The following is a 19,677-nucleotide window of genomic DNA, read 5'->3' on the forward strand; positions in this document are numbered from 1 at the left end:
TATTTCGAAAAAACTACAAAAAATATGCGTGTTTGAGTAGATTGTTTTTGAATGAAAATTAACTATACTGTATTTTTTTCAGCCAAGTACTAGTAAACTAAGCTAGTAAATAAATCTAATAATAATATCTGGCGTCTGCGTAAATGCTTCGACCAAGAATTCAAAAACGGCCTAAACTTAATAAGTCATATTTTTCGTACTTCTGAAATCAGCATTTCCAGCTATAGTCAGATTCTATGGGCATGAACGCTCTTAAATGTTTATTTTGTAATAATATTTTCTTAACTGATTGTGGCAAACGCTAACCTGTTTATTTACTTAGACAAATTCACGAAATTGTACCTACCCCGTAATAATTTAACTTACCTCTTCATTATGTAATTTTGTTATTTTAGAGCTTTTAGTTTAGTTTAGTTTATAGACATAATATTATGATCAATATTGGGAGAAGCCTCTGGCTTCTCAGACACAGTTTTAAACTAGTTCGGGAGCCGAAGGATTCATTATTTTGACCTGTGTGTCAATAATGAATTTTATTATTATTATTTATTTACCCCAGTTACTGTGAGTAGGTAATGACATATTAAGAACGGTCCCCCTTTTTTCAAAAATCTATAGGTATTCATTGAATAAAGTTATATTTTGAGTTTCCCAATTTAATTCAATTGATAAGTTTGTCGAGATATAATGCGTTGAATTGCAAGCCGATGTTACTTACGGATCACAATAATTATTCGACAATTTTAAAATTCTTACGGCGTCATATTTTAGGTAGGGTATTTTACTAAGCATGAGACGATGTTTTTGGCCTGTGGTGGCCACCTCGGTGCTTTTAAAAGTAGTTGCGTATATTTATTCATCATACAAAATCAAAAAGGAATCAGGTGAAAAAAAAAACTCTATATTGTTCGCAGTAAATATTTATTGTACAAAGTAACTTAATTGGTAATAAAACAATATGTATGTAAAAGTTAAAGCTAGCACAGACTTATAATACATTAATTAATAATAATATAAAATATTAAACGAAATCGTTTAATGCCGCGAAATACAAATATAAATAGTAACTTGCATATCTGGTTAGCCAGCACATCAAGATCATTGGCTTTTATTAGCGTCACTATGAAATTTATACAAACATGTATCACAACCGGTTTTCACTATTTTTGTAAATTCCAATAAATGCCGTATAAAATGTCAGCTACAAAAATATTCAATCTCAATGCTCCAAATAATTACACTTAGGCTTAAAATACGCAACGAACAATTAATTAATCAGTCACTGTACAGACTTACACATACTGCCGCTTATGGCACATTTTATATTTACAAAATATGTTTCTTTCTGTCATGGATATTTTATTGTCCAATATAAGTAGGAAATTTTTAAACTAGAGATTCAAAGTCAGTCTTTAAAATATAAATCTGATCTTAAAATATGATAGAAATGAGTATGGACGATTCTATAAAAAATATGCATGAATAGTTCGAGTGTTAAACATATAAACTATCAATAAGATATGTATTTGGTAACAGATACAATCGTTCTTGTAGTGTTTGTCGAGATTCAAATACCACCAAAAAATATGTATAAAACTTCTTGATAAACTAGTATAAAACGAGATACAAGTCATATAATATAGCTTTGTACTTAGTCACAATATCACAATCAATCAAAACTGAACTTTACTTCCTCCCGTGAGGGGTCATTATTGCCCGCGACCGCTTGCAACCAATAACGACTTATTTGGCTTTCTATCGACGGCGTGCTCTCTTTGCGTGCACTGGCGCGCGTCTTACGTTTTGTTTTGCCGTGTTTAGTTCTACGGCGGCCCACTTTCGTCTTCATTTCTGCGATTTTTACAGACAATTGGCTATCCAAGGAGTTTCTACGAGATTCGACGGATACATGGCGGAGGCTTATGCTGATTTGTGAGTCTTGAGAGTTTCTGCGGTCGGGCGTGGAACTGAGCGAGTGATGCGTGTGCGCCGGTAGTACTAACGCGTCGCGTCTTCGCACGAACCTCGGCAGATTCGCCGCCCACGACGACGACAGCTCCCCACTGAAACAATTCAAACTATTGTAACTATTAAAATATATTTAACTTTCATTCAAAGTTTTTCAATTATTCGACTATTTTCTTGTTGGATCTAAAATTCATAAAAGTAATGGGCATTTATTAATCATATTAAATCGCTTTCATCAAATTGAAGCGCGCTTAACATATTCAATTTTATAATGTGATTCTTACACGCATTGTATTCCATTTATGGTACATAATGTGACATAAAATTATAAGTGCTTATTATAAAGAGATATTTTTATTGCTTCACAATGTATTCATAACAATATATGCGTGACAAATTGTGCGTATCAGAGCAGTGTTCTAATTAACAATTTTCTTATTATCATTTCATTAAATAATTAATAGTACATATTAGTATTTTTCGCTTTTGTCATACTTTTTCACTAATTATTCGGCACATCAACATACAGGTCGTTATGAAATCAGCCCTAAGCGTATATAATATAAACTATAAATAATATAAAATAATATAAACAGACTAACATATTGTTAGTCTCAAGTCTGTTTACCTTTCATGTTTAGAATAAACTCATTGCTCCGCCGCTAAGACACGCGTGCGATTAGTTGTTGTTTGCGAGCGCGGGCGTCATCTCCATAATATTAAATATACATATAATAACTAATCATTAAAATTATTGTTACACCTCTATTATTTAGCAAGAACCCGATGCGGTGTCTACGCACGCGGGATTAGCTCTTGGTCGAGCGCATCTTCTCCATAATCCTAACTAATATTTTAAATGTAAAAGTAACGCCTGAACCACTGAACCGATTTGGAAGAAATTTGGAATAAAGATAGTTTGTGCCCTGAGACGTGTCATAAGATATAAGATTTTATCCCGGAAATGCCACGGGATCAGGAAATATGCGGTATTTTCTTTGACTACGAGCAGACCAGGAACCTAGTGTTAAATATAGATAAATAGAAAATTGTTACATAGATAATATGTATTATGATACCTGCGAAAGGTCATAAGATAGGTATCATTCCGAAAATGCCACGGGAACGAGAACTATGCGGTATTTTCTTCACTACGCAGGCGAAACACCAGAAGCTGGTGTTAAATATAGATACATAGATATTATTTAGATTACTATAACTGACTGACTAGTTGTCTTGTATGGTAGTGGCCCTGCCTTCCAAGCCAGAGGTCTTGGGTTCGATTCCCACCCGGGGCAAATATTTGTGTGATGAACATAGATGTTTGCTCTGTGTCTGGGTGTTAATTATCTATATAAGTATTTATTTAAAATTATATAGGCATGTTTATCTGCCATCTGGTTTCCATAACACAAGCGAAAGCTTATTATGGGATCAGATCGTGTCGTGTGTGAAAATTGTCCTGAAATATTTATTTATTTTATTTAACTATGAAGAATCGTTTCACCTCTCGTGCTTAGCGTCGTCCGGGCAGTCGATGGGCGAGGTGTGGTCGAGGCAGAGCCCCACGGGGTCCTGCCGCGAGCCGCCCAGCGAGATGGACAGGCGGCCGCGCGCCATGAACTCGTTGCGGCGCCGGTACGCGCGCGCGATCAGCTCGTGCTTGCGGGCGCGGCGGGTCATCTCCGCTTCTACGGAGCAACCGCACTTTCTGTGCGAGTGTGGGATGTTAGTGACGTTTGAGAGTGAATAGCCAATCTATACTAAGGCCATTCTCCCATTACGATACGCACAGGCGATTTAAGTATCCTGCAAGTCTCGAAGACTAGTCGTCGTGGAATATCTCACATACATTTCGATGTAGGTACCGGTTGCATAGTGTGCGAGCCTACATACAAATCGCCTGTGCGTATCGTAATGGGAGAATGGCCTAATATTATAAAACTGAAGAGTTTGTTTGTTTATTTGAACGCGCTAATCTCAAAAACTACTGGTCCATTTTGAATAATTCCTTCGGTGTTTTAAGGATAAGCTATATACCATCAAGCGGAGCCACGGGGGTGAAACCGCGGAGCGCAGCTAGTTTAGAATAAGATTTTATGTACAAATTCATATAACGTGCTACAAATTGAGCTACTGTAGGTGTGTCTTTAAATAAATCAATAAATATGTGGACAATTGAAGGTGAAATTCCTCCATTGATAAAGGGAGGATCGTCAACCAGTCTTCTCGACTGGCTGGCTAATAAGGCCTCAGCAGGTGATGTCGGAAAGTTGTATATTACATGCTCTGTTGCGAAAATATGTCGCTTGCACGATTCAGAGCAACGTGTCGCTACAGATAGACGACTCAATAAGTCGTCATATATTGATGTTTGATGCACATTATTAGTGGAATTTTTTTTAAGTAAATATAGTACAAAGCATATATATCGCACATGACAAACATGAAAATTGTAATTCGCATTTATTGTGTATAAGATAAAGCAGTAGGTACCATAATAGTAATATAAGTATAGAAAACATGTCAAAAATGAACTTTTGGTCGACCAAACATTTCTTTCCTTTTATAAGTACCATAATAGTAATAAAAGTATAGAAAACATGTCAAAAATGAACTTTTGGTCAGTCAAACATTTCTTTTCTTTTGACAACCCGATTTTTTATTTACTAAAAGTTTTCACACCTTAATATAATCTGAAACAACTCACTTGGCCATATACCGTCTCCAGGCAGCAGCAGCAGCCGGTGTCCAGGTCCAGGAGGCCATCAGTGCGCCGGCAGCGAAGCAACATAACAGTCTTAATTGTAGTACTGATACTGATGGACGGGCTCCGTTCCAACACTCGCGCTCGGGCTCCTTTAGCGCTTCCAGACGACAGCTGAATACAATATAACATTATTATATGTTAATGTTGTTGTGAAAATGTTGCATCCATTTCTTATAACATTAAAAAAAATTGTAAAACTGAAACTTCTGGATATGTTACTTTTTTCAAAAGGATGAATTACACTTAAACCATTATAAATTCTACCACCTATAGGGTATAAATTATAAACAGATATTAGTCAAATCGTAATCCTACTTGAATTATCAATTCGGCATTCTAAATATTACTTAGTTTTTTACATTCAAACCGAAAACTAAAACCACTCAAGACACTTCGCTATCAAAATCTTAAAGTGCAACATACTCACATAATATTATTCTTGAACGACTCCTTCCACGAGTCCGCATTCCTAAACTCGTACACATGACAGGCGAAAGTGACGCAAATGAAGACCGCCACAAGAGTGGCCGTGAGCGAACACCGTGTTATCGTCTGCCGGATCTTGTTCGCGGCGCGCGGCGATATCACGTCCCTGCTGGATACGCGCACCGCTATTAGTGAGATTACACCTGAAATTTTCGATAGTATTTAAAGTTAAAAAAAGACGGGTTACACTCCGGGAGTGCCGGTAGAAGTGAAAACTTGATTATTAACGTTCAGCATGTTTGATATTTTGGAATGGTATTCGTCTTACGCTTTTTCGATCAGGTCACGTGTCCTGACGCGAGTTTAAGATTTTATACCCATTACAGAAAAAGTGCTCAACGCCGCTAAAGAAGTTTTTACTTAAAAAATTAACGATATTGTCTATCACAGGCAATTTAGATAATAATTATGATCTCTTTTGTTAATCTCACAGACCATTGAAGTTTTACGTAATAAGGAGTATGGTTGACCACAAAAACTTGAGAGGTGTCAAGGGACACCCAGATGGAACGAAGTGCCTTTCTATGAGAGAGACAAGCAGAGAAACACGAGCATACTGCACAGCTTACAATTAAAGAAAAATTGTGTTACAACTTTAAACGCGCGATAAGAAACTTTGTTCCAAAATATATATCGACTTTAAATATTTTGTAATTCACGCAAAACTATTATTCATTTATAATTTAAAAATCGTTACACTTTTAAAAAAATATTTAAAGTTATAATATGGGAAAATTTGTTCATTGGTGAAAGTTATTCACTTAAAACACACCTCTAAGGAGAAAGTATCCTCCCAACACCAAAACCACGGACAGAGGCACCAACAGCAACGCAGCCCGCATTGGATGGTTCACGTAACCGACAAAACATACACCGGTTATACTGCTACCATCTACTTCACCGAATGCCATGGTAGTGATGGTTAGAATGAGCGGTAAAGACCAAGCCACTAGGTGGAAATATGCCGCTTTTTTGTCTATTCTGTCTTGGATTTTGCCTGAAATTAGAAATGAAATTGTTATGTTTTTTTTTATTAACTAAATCAGTATGAAATGTTTTAAAGAATAATGCGGAAACAGTTTCAGAGCTTTTAGGATAAAATATATTTACCTAATGCACGAAAGCTCATATGCCACGCATAAGTAAATATCACGAACCACACACAAGCTGCCATCATGAAATAATATACCTGAAACAAGAAACAATATGTTTTGAAGCAATAAAATTAAATAATACAAAAATTAGTATGTGACTTTCTATTGTTTACAGTTTATGTTTTAATTTTTTAATAAAAATGCAATATTTATGATCAATGTGTTCTGAGTTAAAATTGGTGAATATAAAAACAATGGAACAAAAATAAATATTCCATATCAGACAATAATTAGAAGTTCTTACCAATACGAAAACCATGACGCAAGATAGATTCTCCTCAGCTGACGGCTCTCCTTGACGCCGCGTGCCATCTTTTGAGCAAACTATGTCGTCACGGGATCCAACGCCGAATTGCACCAACCACCTAGAATATTTTTTATTAGACATGAAATTAATTTTGACATGATAATTGTATTCCTTTAAGTAGGTAGAAACTTTATATTAGACAAAAATATAAATAGTTGACCATAATTAAAACTGAATGCAATTTATTTGGAAATTTTGCATTCACAAGTTCCAAGTTACAATATATTTACCCCATGGACGCAACAGCGAAACACACGTTGATGTAAAATATGACCAGGGCAGGATATTTATTAGCACTACGCCAATCTATGAGGAAAGTGGCGACGGTCAGCAGGTTCAGGGCGAGACATACAGACGCACCCCACGCTACCAGCCGGTGTATTTGTTGGTGTTCGTCTTCCGTGTACAGGGGATCCCTGCACGGCAAACCACATCCTGATATACCTGCAATGAAAGACATATTTATCACTGAAGAAAGGATAGTATCCTTCATATTCATTGCAAAAGCAGTATTTTATTCAAACCAAATTCTGCAGTTCATAAACATACCTTCATAAAAATGCATGTGTTTGTCCGTATGTATAAGTGGCGCGAGGCATTTGCCAGTTGTGTTAAACTTCATTTCTCTAGCTGCATTATCACATCTTGGCGGAAATAACGTAGCGTTGCATTTTAAAAAGGACGGAAAATATGACGTATTGTATAATATTGCGCATGGTTCCATAGTGATCTTGCACATTTCATAAGAAGGCAAGTAAACCATGTCGTGACCGTTAATTTTCTCACAATTTGGCATAAAGGTTGCACACAACAATGGTTGTATAACGGCCCAGCACTTTGGTACATTTATAAGTTCTCTATACAGTTCTAGCTGGTTTTGTATTTTGTACTGTGTGTCATAAAATGTTAGGCGGATGCTCGTTTTATTATATGGCAGTTTTACACCCAAACAAGTTGTTCTGTTTAGCGGTTCACATCGCGATTTTCGCACACAACTGTCTAGTTTGATTTCCCTCTCTGGAAACCATTGTGTGCCTTTCTCTGGTTTAATAAGTCTATAATTTGGTGTGCCTTCAATAGGTTCTAGACGCACTGTGCTGTTTTCCATTAAGTCTGCTAAACCATTTTTGTCGCTCCCGCTGTCGTATTGACTTGCCGCACATGTTGATATAGTTATAAAGCAGGCAAGCCATTTCACCGCTTCCATCTGAAACAACGGAGAAGTCTTTAGTGTCGCTGCCTAGAAAAACAATAGGGGTAAAAACAAAAAATAATAAAAAATGTAAATTAAAACTACATTTCATTTCTCAATGTTTCTTTATTCACATGGGAGAGGGCAATAAATGAAACCCTTTGAAATTTTATCAATTTATTTCTACATTTTTCATCAATTTCTTAAGATTACTATGTGGGTATATTAATAAAAAATCTTTTTTTGAAACAATTCAAGAGCGGAAAGGTTAGGGTGGGGAAATACAGTCAGTAAATGGACTACAGATCCATAAAAATTATCACACATGTAGATGATGTCACATATGTATATATGTGTGAAAGTTTTGGTTATCAACATCCGTATATTTTTTTTCATGAACAAGTGACAAATCTTTCGTATCTTTTAATTTGATGATAATAAAATGGCATATGCTATAAAATTGCAATATTTTTTTTGAGGATGTTTTTTTTAATGAAAACAAAGTTTTTATAATTACTTAATAATTACCCAACCAAAATATAATTACTTACATATTTATCGCAGTAAAAGCACATATAAATTATAGTATATGATGCAGTTTGCATTGTGCATACAGCACACCAATAATATATAGGGTAGTATTTAAACGAGTGACTGTAAATTAAAGTTTTAGCTGACAAAAAATAATAATTGGGGTTACAGAATTACTAAGTGAGCGACTGACTGTAAGCCACGTAATATCAATAGAACAGCGACTAACTTACATTATTTTGAGTTACTCAAAATGAGCATAATATTTGAGCGACCTCATATTTGTTTGAATGACAATGTTACATCCTGCATTTTCTTCATTATTTGACACATGATTTATTTATACTGAGCGGCATTTTATCTTAAATGAGTTGATTCGAATAGAAAAATCACTTTGAAAAATACCATAATGTGCAACTAAAACTAAAAAAAAATATCTCAAACTCAGATTTTTTTTTTAATTTTATAAAATAACTATTTAAAGAAACACTGAGCCAATGAAATGTGTTCTTAATTTACCCTCTCTGTAATTTTAGTCGCTCAACTAGTAATTTAGTCGCACACTTAGAATTTTATTATCTCAAATGGATTAATCACAACCCACGTGCAGTACGCTCAATCAATATTTTATTATTACCCAGTATTTGCCGCTTGTTTAGTTTATTTGTCGCTTACCGCACAAGCGCATACCGCATTCACACCGCTCAAGTCATTAAAACAGTATCCCATAATCAGTCGCTCAGCTATTTTTTAGTCACTCGTTTTATTATAGCCCTATTATAAATCACACATACAATAAAGTAAATACATAACTGATTCAGAATAAAATACTATGTTACACTGACTATTTCTGGTGAGGAGGACAAAGGATGCTCTTGATTGTTTCTTTGTATAATTTATTTTCATTTATTGTTTCTTTATTGCATATTCTTTCATACTTTATTATTCTTATAATTTGTGGAATGGGGTACTTTTATTGTTTATTATCTTTATTGACATAATCAAAAAATTCTTAGGTCTTACTATAAACATGATGAAATTTCTTCTGGTCATTCCTGATGATTGAAGCTTCGCCAGTCTTCAGTTTGAAGCATAGAACTTGTAGGGCCACATCCAAAATTGTATTACCTGCTTGTAAAAAAATTATAAATGTCAGTCAAAAACCAAAATTAAAATAAATCACAAAAAGAACTGATGAACTCACCATGTTCCAAAATAAAAGGTAACCCTGTGGATAAATTTAAAGATTTTTTTTTTGATGACATAATAGAAGTTTATTATGTTTCTAATGTATTCGAAATAGTAATACAAGCTGTAAAAATTATATACAACCTTTTTATCCATTCTTCATCACTATTTATTCGCACTTACACTCAAGTTCAATAACAAAATTAAAGTCTTTGAAGCATGCATTTGAGATGACAATTTAAGAGTGATAACTAATTGGGTTGTTTCCCACCCCTTCTAAAGGATCGATTAGCCCCACCACCTCTTCGTCCCCAATTTGAGCCACGTTGTCCCATGCCCCTGCCGCGCATCCCTCTCGCACCAAATCCATTAATACCTCTCCCCCTTCCTCTGTCTTGCCCTCTCCCTCTATCTTGGCCTCTACCGCGTCCCCTCCCTTGGTCTTGGATTCTACCTCTAAAACCACCACTCCACCTCTGATTTTGCCTATAACTCTCATCATTATCACCATCCTCATTATAATTTTCCTCATCATAACTCTGATCTTCATCATTGTAATCATCATTCTCTTGGTTGTATGACTGATTACTATCATAGCTTGAATCAAATTGACCTTTATTATATCCATTATCTGGGAATGGTGGACGAGGAGGCATATTACCCATAGGTGGCATATTTCCCATAGGAGGCATGTTGCCCATGGGATGCATGGGAGGCATATTGCCCATGTGTGGTGGAGGCATATGCATTGGTCCAAGGTGCATTGGAGGGGCCATAGGCGGTCTCATTCCCATATTCATTGGGGGTCCCATCATAGGTGGCATGTTGGTCATTGGCATATTATTTCTGTCAGGACCATTTTCATAATTGTTATAATTTTCTTGACTATTTTGATCACTAGTGTCCATATCATTGTCATAATACTGATCTTCTTCATAATCTTCTTTTTCCTTATTTTCTTCTTCTGTTGATTCAGTTTCATTATCATTTGTGGGATACTCGAATGGAGTGAAATTCTCTTCATCTGCATCATCTTCTAAGTGCGGCATCATATCTTGCAGATCTTCTAATTCCCCAGTAGCAATATACTTTTTTAAAGCTACTGGCCCATCTGAAATAGCTTTTTCTAGTTTTGATCCAGGTTCTACGGGAATAAGTTTGCCATATATAAAAATTGCCGTTGGTTGAATTTGTTGAAGGGGTACAGCACCCGGGACAGACTCTACAAGTGCTTGGGTTAAAGCCTCTGTAGCTGCATCATCTATTGTTGGTCCGTGATTCCACTGTGCTTGGAAATTTCTTGGTATAGGCTTACTGTAAGGAACCTTTTTCACCTTCTTTTCAAAATCCATGGGGATCAAGGTAGTGTCTAAATCCAAACCAGGAATGACTTTGTCAGTATCAGTTGAAAATATTTCCACTTTATCTTCAGGTCCCATTCCAGGAATTGCTCCCGGTTCATCCAATTCGTTGTCATCTTGTACTCCAGGTGGTAATGTATTCAAGTTATACTTATCCCTCATTTGATCTCCTGGTCGGTTACGAGTCCAGAATTTACATGTATGATCATTGGATCCAGAACATAAAATGTGACCTAAGGGATGCCATGCCATTGTCCACACTATTGATTCATGGGCTCCTTCAATACAGCCTACTTCTTTATCAGTGCCAACATTCCAAAACAGAATAGCACCATCAGAGCCTCCGGAACAGAACAATCCTTCATGTGTAGGGTGCCAAACAACACTTGAAGCTTCTTTTTTATGTCCCCTAAATATTTGTAATTCTGTTCCAAGCTTTCTTATATCAAATAGTTTCAGTAAATGATCTCTTGAGGCAGTGATCAACCAATTACCATTTTCATTCCATTTTAAATCCATCACAGTTGACTTATGAGCATGAAGTGTACAGAGTGCTGTCCCAGACTTGGGATCCCACAGTTTTATAGGCTGTTGGTTATCTTTGCTACCAGATACAATTAATGCTTTTGTTGGGTGCCATTGAACACATTTCACATCAGCTCCGTGTCCACGCAGAATTCTTTCTTCTTGACACCGGTAAAAGTCAAATATACGTAATGTACCATCATCTGAACATGTTACAATTTTGGAATCACTGGGACTGAAACTAATACCTCTAACTGCTTCTTTATGTGCTTGATACATCTTTACATTGTTCATGTTGCTTTGCCAGTATTTAATAAAACCAGAGTGGTCACCAGTTACCATCCAGCCTTCCCCATGTGACCATACCATTGACCTAACAGGTGAATCATGAGCTTGTAATATTGTTTCAAAATTGAATGTCAAACCGTTCCAGAGAGTAAACTCTCCGGATGAAGCCCCAGTTATTAATCTACGACCTTCAGGTGTCCAAGCTACTGCAAAAATTGGACATCTCATTTTATTTGTTGCTGTTTTAACAAAACGGGTTGTAACTGCATTAATAGGATTATCTGGATAAGATGGTGGGGGTAAGAGATCAGGTGTGTACATAGCATCGGGCTGTAACGCATGTCTGTCCCTCCAATCTCTTTGCCAAACGCGACTTTCGAGGGCCTTAATAATAGAAGAGTTATAATCTACAGTTTTACGCATGACTGACTTTCTTAAACGTTTACCATCGAAATCATCTTGTGACATGTTCAAAGGACCTTGAGGGGGAAATCTCATCTGATAGTGGAACGGTCTAAAATTATGGCGAATATTGTTACGGCCCGGTGGACCCATGGGCGGTCCCATGTTTCCCATGCCGGGCGGAGGCATCGCCATATTCGGCGGCGGGTGTCCAAAATCCATGTTTATAGCTTCGATACCTAATTAGAGAAATTTCCTGGTTACATGTTAGTTATTTCATACAAAATGTTTGAAATTCAGTAAACAAAATCTTACCTTATATCAAAAAGCAACGCGTAACATTATAATATACACAACAGCTTCGAGACGTCACTTCACTTTATACTTCTCTTCTATTTCTTACATTAAGGCAGGATAAAATACCACATGAATTGGATATACGAAATAAATTCACGCTTTAACCTAAACAAAATAAAAAAACGGAATGCTTTATGCTACCGAAATCCAAACGTCCAACAAATCACACCAGCCATGTTTTGTTGCATAGATTACAGAATACAGAGTAAATAAACATAGATAAAATATAGGTACATAAGGAAATAACATACTAACCATAGATTATAACCATTCATGTATATTCACCTTAATATTCACGGTAAAAATCTTTTAAAAATACTATTAACCAGTACTAGTACTATTAACTACTTAGTACTTAAATTTTGTAGGATAAGAATGGTAGTTAGGGATAGGGTGACCATGAATTTTGTTTAACTATGCACCATTTCACGAATTATGTAGCGGTAAAAAAATTGAATTTAGACTTCTAAAATCTAAGCGAATCCCATATGTACGTAAGCGATGACTCATGAGTCATGATACATTTTGTATCTTTTTTTCTACATAAATTATAGAGACAATATATATATTTTATATACATCCATACACACCCTGTTTGTTTTTGGACTTTGGATTAGCGCCGGGGACCGAATCCAGAAATTCCGTAACGAAAAAACCTCACGCTCCCCACTCCGACGGACGCGGAGGTGTGGCTTGAAGGCATAGCATGCAATAGCTTTACCGCGGCAGTCCCCGAGTGCCACACGTCTTTTTTTGTGTGCAAGGTATGAAATAAAACTGAATAAAACACATTTCAATCCTATGGGTATCTTTTATTCATAACTGTTTTTTTTTTTATTTTACATACGTAAGTACTTGTACACTACATAAACATTTTCCACAATCCAGTTAACCAGTGAAATTTAGAAATAAATCGCTGATTATGATTTCATAATAAATTCTATGAATGTGCTGTGTGCTGCCACTTATCTTATTATTAAATTTATCTTATGTAAAAGATGAGGAGGCTGGGCAATTGGGCATATAAAAAAATTAAATTACACACAATAAATGCAACAAATCAATTTAATTATATTTTATATTCCTATCGTTTTTCTAAAGTAATAAGGTGGCCTGAAACCGGCATAAGCAGTATTTCAATCTTTAGGCGTCCGCATTCTTGAGACGACACTTTGTAAGATCTTAGTACATTTGCTATGATGCTCTTCATCGCCAACATGCCGAAATGTCGACCTGAAAAAACGATAAGTTATTTTTACAGAAATTTTTATGTGTGGTAAGTAATTGGTACATAAAATTGTTATGGGACAAGAAAAAAAGGGAATCGATCTCTAAAATAAACTCTAAAATATATAGACATCCGGAAAAGCCTAGTTGACTATTATTGAGCTAAAATCTAAACTCAGCTATAGATTAACTCACCAATACAATTTCTTATGCCATAGCTGAAAGGTAAGTACGAACATGGGTGTCGGTGAGCGCTATTTTCTGGTAGAAATCTATCAGGATTAAAGCAATCTGCATCGGAGCCCCAAATTTTCTCCGACCGATGTAATACGAAGGGCAGGATAGCGCATCCTACACCCGCTGGTACGGTACAGGTAGCTGAAAGAAACATATTTATTTACTTCTATACAAATAAAATAATATATCCACACACTTGACTTTGAATCGAAGAAAAAATTAAAGCACATTTGAAAAAAAATTATACAAGTTTCAAAGTATTATAGAGTTACATTAAATTAAATTTTACATTCAAAACAAATTTAAAAAAGAATATTATGATAAATTGGTATTTAATATTTCTTAATGCAGATAGAAGCATTCCGCAAGTTTACAATGTGTTTTTGCCTGATACTTACAAAGTTTAAGTTCTTTTTGCGTCTTCCTTGCTATAATTGGGACAACGGTGTAGAGCCGCATCGTCTCCTTGATAACTCGTTCCAAATATTCCATTTTACTTAAATCTTCTTTGGTTGGTGCCCTTATTGAATCTCCGAAAATATCTTTAAGCCTAAAAGATTTATTAATTATTATTAACCTTATTTAAAATCGCAAATGAAAACTCTATGTATTTAACGCCCCTGCCAACTTAAAGAAAAAAAAGGAAATTAAACTAGGAACCTTACTAACTATAAGTCTTTTTAAATTGAAATAGCATATCAACATCATAATAAATAATAAAAAAATGAAAATTTACGTACTCCTCATAAACTTTATTCTGTTCTTCATAATGGCTTCCCAGCAGTAGAAGTGTGTAGCTTATTACCAATGCAGTAGTATCATTTCCCGCTATTGTTATTGAATCGATATGTTCTCTTAATTGTTCATCCGTAAAATTTGGATTTCTCTCCAGTAAGAGTTCCAGAAGATCTCTGCGCTCTTAGAAAAAAAATTGAAAAATAATAGGCATTTGCAATTACATTTACCTATCGAGTTATCACAATCAAAACTCAAATGAAGTATCGTACCTTTTGTAATATTTTCACCATGGGCTTCAAAAGCAATTCGTTTATTACTAACAACCTGTAACAAATCAAATAATTTAATCAAAGATTTATCATAACTAAGTAGATGCTGAGCTGAACGTGTACAAAATAAGATTTAGTTTATTTACCTCATCTGTAAATTTATGTGTGAGAGCTATATTTTCCTTCTGTATACTGGAATATGAAGTCAGATTGAATAGTGCATCTGGCTGCAACCAGGCTTTAAACAAACGCATGTTTATTATAGACATGACTAAGTTTCTTGACCGAAGGTAAGGCGTGTCAGGATTATGCTGCACGTCCATTTTCTCGCCCATTGCCGTTTCTGTAAAATATTATTGAATAAAAAAAAGGATTTGGTTCAACAAAATAAAATTCGCGGAAAAGATAAAAAAAATCGTTCTTTACCCACTAAAAATAAAAATAAATAATTGCGAAGTGTTTCCAGGAGATTTACCTAATTTTTTAGAATAAGTTAACAATTTTCCTGTTAATAAGCCTTAAGATTATAAAATAATAACCAAGTTGCTTGAAACCAGGCAAATGATAAATTTTCTTTTTACTTGACTTACCTAATATTAATTATTTACCTTGCATATTGCAATAAGTACTTCAAATAGTAGGTAATGACAAAGCAGTATCTACATATGATCGCAACGGGCTCTGCAGAAACCAAGTTTACGTCTACTACATAAAATATATAGTTATACGAACATCCTGTTAACTAGAAGCATAATTTCTCACTAGACTTGACCATAAATAGGTGACAGCAGATGAAATATGAGAAAAAAAAATACAACCAAAAATTCCTTACCAAAAACAATATCCAGCATACATGATGTAACATATTTGTAGACATCAAACTCAGGTTTATTTACTTTTTCCTTCATTTGTTTCACAAGTATAGTGCCTTGTTCTCCGAACACATTGATGTAATCTTCTATTATACGATTGTGAAATATTGGCAATAGGAGCTTACGGTGCACTTTCCATAAGTCAACTAAAAATAATTTAGATACAGGTAAAATACAGATATAAATATTATTGGTACCTAAACTACAATTTAAAATTATTAGCTCTAAATTTTATCAGGACGAGCGATACGAATCGTAGACTATCCTGAATCTACCTAACTATGCATTTTTGTGGTATATAGGTACTTTACTAAGAAACTACATATATAACATTCCCAGGTTTGGCCAGTTTCAATCAGTTTCGTTTATTTTTTTCAATCAGGTCTAGTTGCGCTATTAATCTTTAACATAAAATGAATAGAAATGTTTTAGGTAGAAATTTTCTCGGGACGTACAAAAGCACCACTTAGGATTTGTTATATAATTATATACTTAGTGTGCGACTAAATATTTCGTACTCGTTGGTTTGTTAATTCGTTAAATTTCGTTTCAACATCACTTAAGCCTTCCCTTAGCAATCCCTTAAGCAAGTTAGCTAACTATAGCTCTCCATCCGGGAGACTTTCGTTCAGCAGTTGATGTCCCGTGGCTAAAATCACAACATCGATATTGACATACCTGGGGCGACAAACAGTCCATTTCCAAGCCAATCTTGCAAAAACTTATATGAAGAGTCCTTTTGAAGACAATTTTCCAATATTTTTTGTATATCATCAGGGTTGAAAGTCACTAGAAGAAAAAGACTCTACATTACTATAATATATTATTATATTAATCTTATAAATGGACTATATCTATACTATATATATAAATCTACGGAAACTATTCAACAACAAAAACTACTAAACTGCTGTTCTGTTTAAGGTGTTTCGGTGTACAAATAGATTTGTCAAAAAGTTATCCCGGGCGGAGCCGGGTCGATCAGCTTGTATTACATAAAGTTCATATAAATCACTTGCGGATGGAAACTATTTTCACGTCATACACCAGTGGTCTTTGTAACAAATAACAAATATTTGTTTTTCGCACATAGATCGTGCGTATGGTCGTAATATAACGATTAAACATCACGCACAATACACATACAAACATAGCTAGCCATCTTTATATGGTATTAAAATACAAGTTACAGATATAAGGAAATAAAGTACTTGCAAAGTATATTATGGCGTTAATTCTATAACAAAAATTAAAATCCATACCTATATAGAGTGAAGGTCCCACCCAAACTTTGTTTACATTGTGAGGAGAATCATTCAAAAGGCTCGCGAGTTGACGAATATTTCCCAACAATTCTGAAAGAAAAACATATTTTGTTTTGTAACTAAGTACTTGATAAAACATTCTTGCTTATAAGTATAATGAATGTGAGCGATTTCACAATACGATTTCTATATCTGAAAGAATACGAGGCTAGACATATTATAGGCTATAGGCCATAGGCTACTTTTTCACACGGTAAAACATTTCCATTTACGTGGACCGAATTTACGTAGACTACGCGGGCGAAGCCGTAGTCGAAAAGATCTTATTTCTATAATAATTAAAAACTATGCCTATAAATGTTTATTAAAATACTACAAAATTCTTTATGAATTATTATTCAAGGAGACTATTGTCTCCTTTTTCACCTCTAGCTAATTTCAAAAATGTAACGTGTCGTATCGCTAATTTTTTTCAGCCTATTGAATTTCTCGATTTACTTACATATTTATTATTTAGGGTGTCAAGCCATTTTATTAAACAGGTGTTTAGTACCTAAGGATTATCTCAATAATAAATTTTATGTAAATGCTTACTCTCTGGTCCACCAATAAACCAATGCGTATGGCCGAGTAACGGTAAACTACCGACTTCCGGTAGCTTTGCGGAAAACTCATACAGAGGTCGTCTCATTCGACGAAAATTAAAATAATAAATAACACATGTAAAACACACTAAAAAAATAATAAACATTTTCGATTTAGTTTGTTCACTTTTTCAATAATTGATAAACCGTCCCATACGTATTATAATTTATAAACTTTTTTGTATAATAGTTGACTTAAATAATTAAATAAAATAAATAAAAAATATTGGATAAAGTGAATAGAAATTTTTGAAAACAAATTATTGATTTTAGTATACGGTACTTTGCTGAATAAATTGAAGTACCTAGGTATGTAGGTACGTTACAAAATCAGCGACACTACTAAAAAAAACATGAAAACGCAAAAGGTTTTATATAAACATCTCGATGTAAAGTTTATTTACCTAGAACCTAGTTGGGACATCACTAACGAATTAAGCCAATAAATTGACGTGATTTATTTCCTATAGTTTTTTTAAATAACTCCCAGTATTATACCCCACATTGTATACGTACCTTTGATATAAATTATTAGAACAAGATCATAAATAATTATTTATTTGTATTTTAACTGAAGAAACTGTGTTACATTACTTAAATTATTTAGACATTTATAGCCTCTAATATGTGCATATGAGTAAGTATGTAAATTTAATAAAATATCACTGATGTGCCTGTATTATATTGAATCGACGGCCGAAGGTGCTAAACTTTTGTCAAATTGATTTGTTAGCAGATCATCAAATTAGCGGAATTAAACAAATGCATATAATTATTTAAGCATATAGAATCATAATGCTTGGATACAATTACAATAGTTTGTATATAAGAATGAGAGTATCTATATTGTTCTTTCTCCCTAAAAATTAAGGAATTTTGAGAGATGGACTTGATGCATCTGGCCTCAGCCTTTGTTCCTATCCCATGCGTGCATGCAGAGAGAGAGAATCACAACATACTGACGGTTAATTAATAAAAAAAATTAAGTAATTACCTACTATGGTTCGTAATCGTTTTTAATTTATATAAAATTAAGTACAAACGATTGCGTGTTTGCGCGTGTGTTGTGCAAAGGCCGAATAACATCTAAGTATCATAATTTTGAAGAGTAATAAACAAATACTAGAAATAAGAGTTAAAAAACCCTCAACATCATCATCGTCATTCATGTACCCATCTTTGTTCCCACGGCAAATAAACTACTACTTAGGTAGCAGGTAAGCAGGCTTTGGGACCAAAACATTGGGATAGTTTGGAAAATTCATATTATAACGTACACAATTAGGTACATAATCTAATAAATGCTCACAACTCACAAGAGATAGGATTCATATTGTAATTGTTAGATAAAAGACGTTAATTATAACTTACGTAGGATACTTAGACATATACTCATATATTACGACTTGCAAATATTTGCATAGGTATCGTGTAAAGCAACTTATTCAATGCTAGGAAATAACACATGCAGCATCCATCGTCACCACTTCGTCATTTTGAGTTGAGTGTGATTCTAAACATCGAAAACGTCACCCGTAGCTACGTTACGATTGTTTGATAATACATTAGTGGTAATAAATAGTAAGTATTTTTTTATAAATTTTCTGAGTGGCACCCATTGACTAGTTAATTAAATAGAATTTTAATCTTAATTTATACATTTTTTTTAATTATTCAGAGGAATTGAAGAATCGTTTTGAAGAATAATTTAAATGTAAAATATTATTTTATAAATTCGATATGAATTTTTAAACTTCAAAATCTCTATTGAATTGAATGACAACTTGCAGAATAATAACACTCATTGTATAATGGTGATAAAAATAAAAAAAAACCAGACAACTTTAATTTAATTTCCAATAACAAAACATGTTTGTAGATGTAGAGCAAGCAGTT

The 19,677-nt window shown here is 34.4% G+C and overlaps 3 protein-coding genes across 5 annotated transcripts; all 3 read right to left on the reverse strand.

The window, feature by feature from the left end:
• Positions 1 to 910: 910 nt before the first annotated feature.
• On the reverse strand, positions 911 to 12,629 carry smo (smoothened, frizzled class receptor). Of its 3 annotated transcripts, none has more exons than XM_090111411.1 (10): positions 12,488 to 12,629; positions 7,235 to 7,892; positions 6,916 to 7,129; positions 6,623 to 6,743; positions 6,335 to 6,413; positions 5,997 to 6,221; positions 5,166 to 5,367; positions 4,679 to 4,849; positions 3,476 to 3,679; positions 911 to 2,078 (listed from the first exon to the last, which is right to left on the reverse strand). In XM_090111411.1, exons 2-10 carry the CDS (start codon positions 7,890 to 7,892, stop codon positions 1,670 to 1,672), a joined length of 2,283 nt encoding a protein of 760 aa, XP_089967537.1. In that variant the 5' UTR covers positions 12,488 to 12,629; the 3' UTR covers positions 911 to 1,669. The 3 variants fall into 3 exon arrangements, with proteins under 3 accessions (XP_089967537.1, XP_089967536.1, XP_089967535.1); XM_090111410.1 differs by lacking the exon at positions 12,488 to 12,629 and adding an exon at positions 9,432 to 9,603 and having other exon boundaries at positions 911 to 2,063; XM_090111409.1 differs by lacking the exon at positions 12,488 to 12,629 and adding an exon at positions 9,432 to 9,603.
• Wdr33 (WD repeat domain 33) lies at positions 9,658 to 12,626 on the reverse strand. The gene is made up of 2 exons (XM_090111407.1): positions 12,488 to 12,626; positions 9,658 to 12,411 (listed from the first exon to the last, which is right to left on the reverse strand). The coding sequence occupies exon 2, from the start codon at positions 12,392 to 12,394 to the stop codon at positions 9,848 to 9,850; it is 2,547 nt and encodes an 848-aa protein (XP_089967533.1). The 5' UTR covers positions 12,395 to 12,411; positions 12,488 to 12,626; the 3' UTR covers positions 9,658 to 9,847.
• A 766-nt stretch (positions 12,630 to 13,395) lies between the features above and the next one.
• Positions 13,396 to 18,108, reverse strand: LOC149901191 (cytochrome P450 4C1-like). The gene is made up of 10 exons (XM_090111421.1): positions 17,732 to 18,108; positions 17,135 to 17,227; positions 16,551 to 16,661; positions 15,833 to 16,018; positions 15,147 to 15,343; positions 15,001 to 15,055; positions 14,734 to 14,911; positions 14,392 to 14,543; positions 13,952 to 14,134; positions 13,396 to 13,762 (listed from the first exon to the last, which is right to left on the reverse strand). Exons 1-10 carry the CDS (start codon positions 17,886 to 17,888, stop codon positions 13,614 to 13,616), a joined length of 1,461 nt encoding a protein of 486 aa, XP_089967547.1. The 5' UTR covers positions 17,889 to 18,108; the 3' UTR covers positions 13,396 to 13,613.
• Between the last annotated feature and the right edge of the window lie 1,569 nt (positions 18,109 to 19,677).

The sequence above is a fragment of the Colias eurytheme genome, chromosome 17 (genome assembly GCF_061535395.1).
Source record: "Colias eurytheme isolate Ceu_HAF_F1 chromosome 17, ilColEury1 Martin Lab GWU primary, whole genome shotgun sequence".
NCBI lineage: Eukaryota > Metazoa > Arthropoda > Insecta > Lepidoptera > Pieridae > Colias > Colias eurytheme.

Bases quoted from the DNA above. Each gene is read 5' to 3' on its own strand.
- smo (XM_090111409.1), bottom strand. From the start codon at position 9,461: ATGACCAGAAGAAATTTCATCATGTTTATA. The intron at 7,130-7,234 runs GTATGTTTATGA...CTTTCATTGCAG, and splicing joins ACACATGCATTTTTATGAAG to GTATATCAGGATGTGGTTTG. The intron at 3,680-4,678 runs GTGAGTTGTTTC...ACACTCGCACAG, and splicing joins TGGAGACGGTATATGGCCAA to AAAGTGCGGTTGCTCCGTAG.
- Wdr33 (XM_090111407.1), bottom strand. From the start codon at position 12,394: ATGGATTTTGGACACCCGCCGCCGAATATGGCGATGCCTCCGCCCGGC.
- LOC149901191 (XM_090111421.1), bottom strand. From the start codon at position 17,888: ATGTTTATTATTTTTTTAGTGTGTTTTACATGTGTTATTTATTATTTT. The intron at 16,662-17,134 runs GTATGGATTTTA...TTTTTCTTCTAG, and splicing joins GGGACCTTCACTCTATATAG to TGACTTTCAACCCTGATGAT. The intron at 14,544-14,733 runs GTACGTAAATTT...TAAATCTTTTAG, and splicing joins CAGAATAAAGTTTATGAGGA to GCTTAAAGATATTTTCGGAG.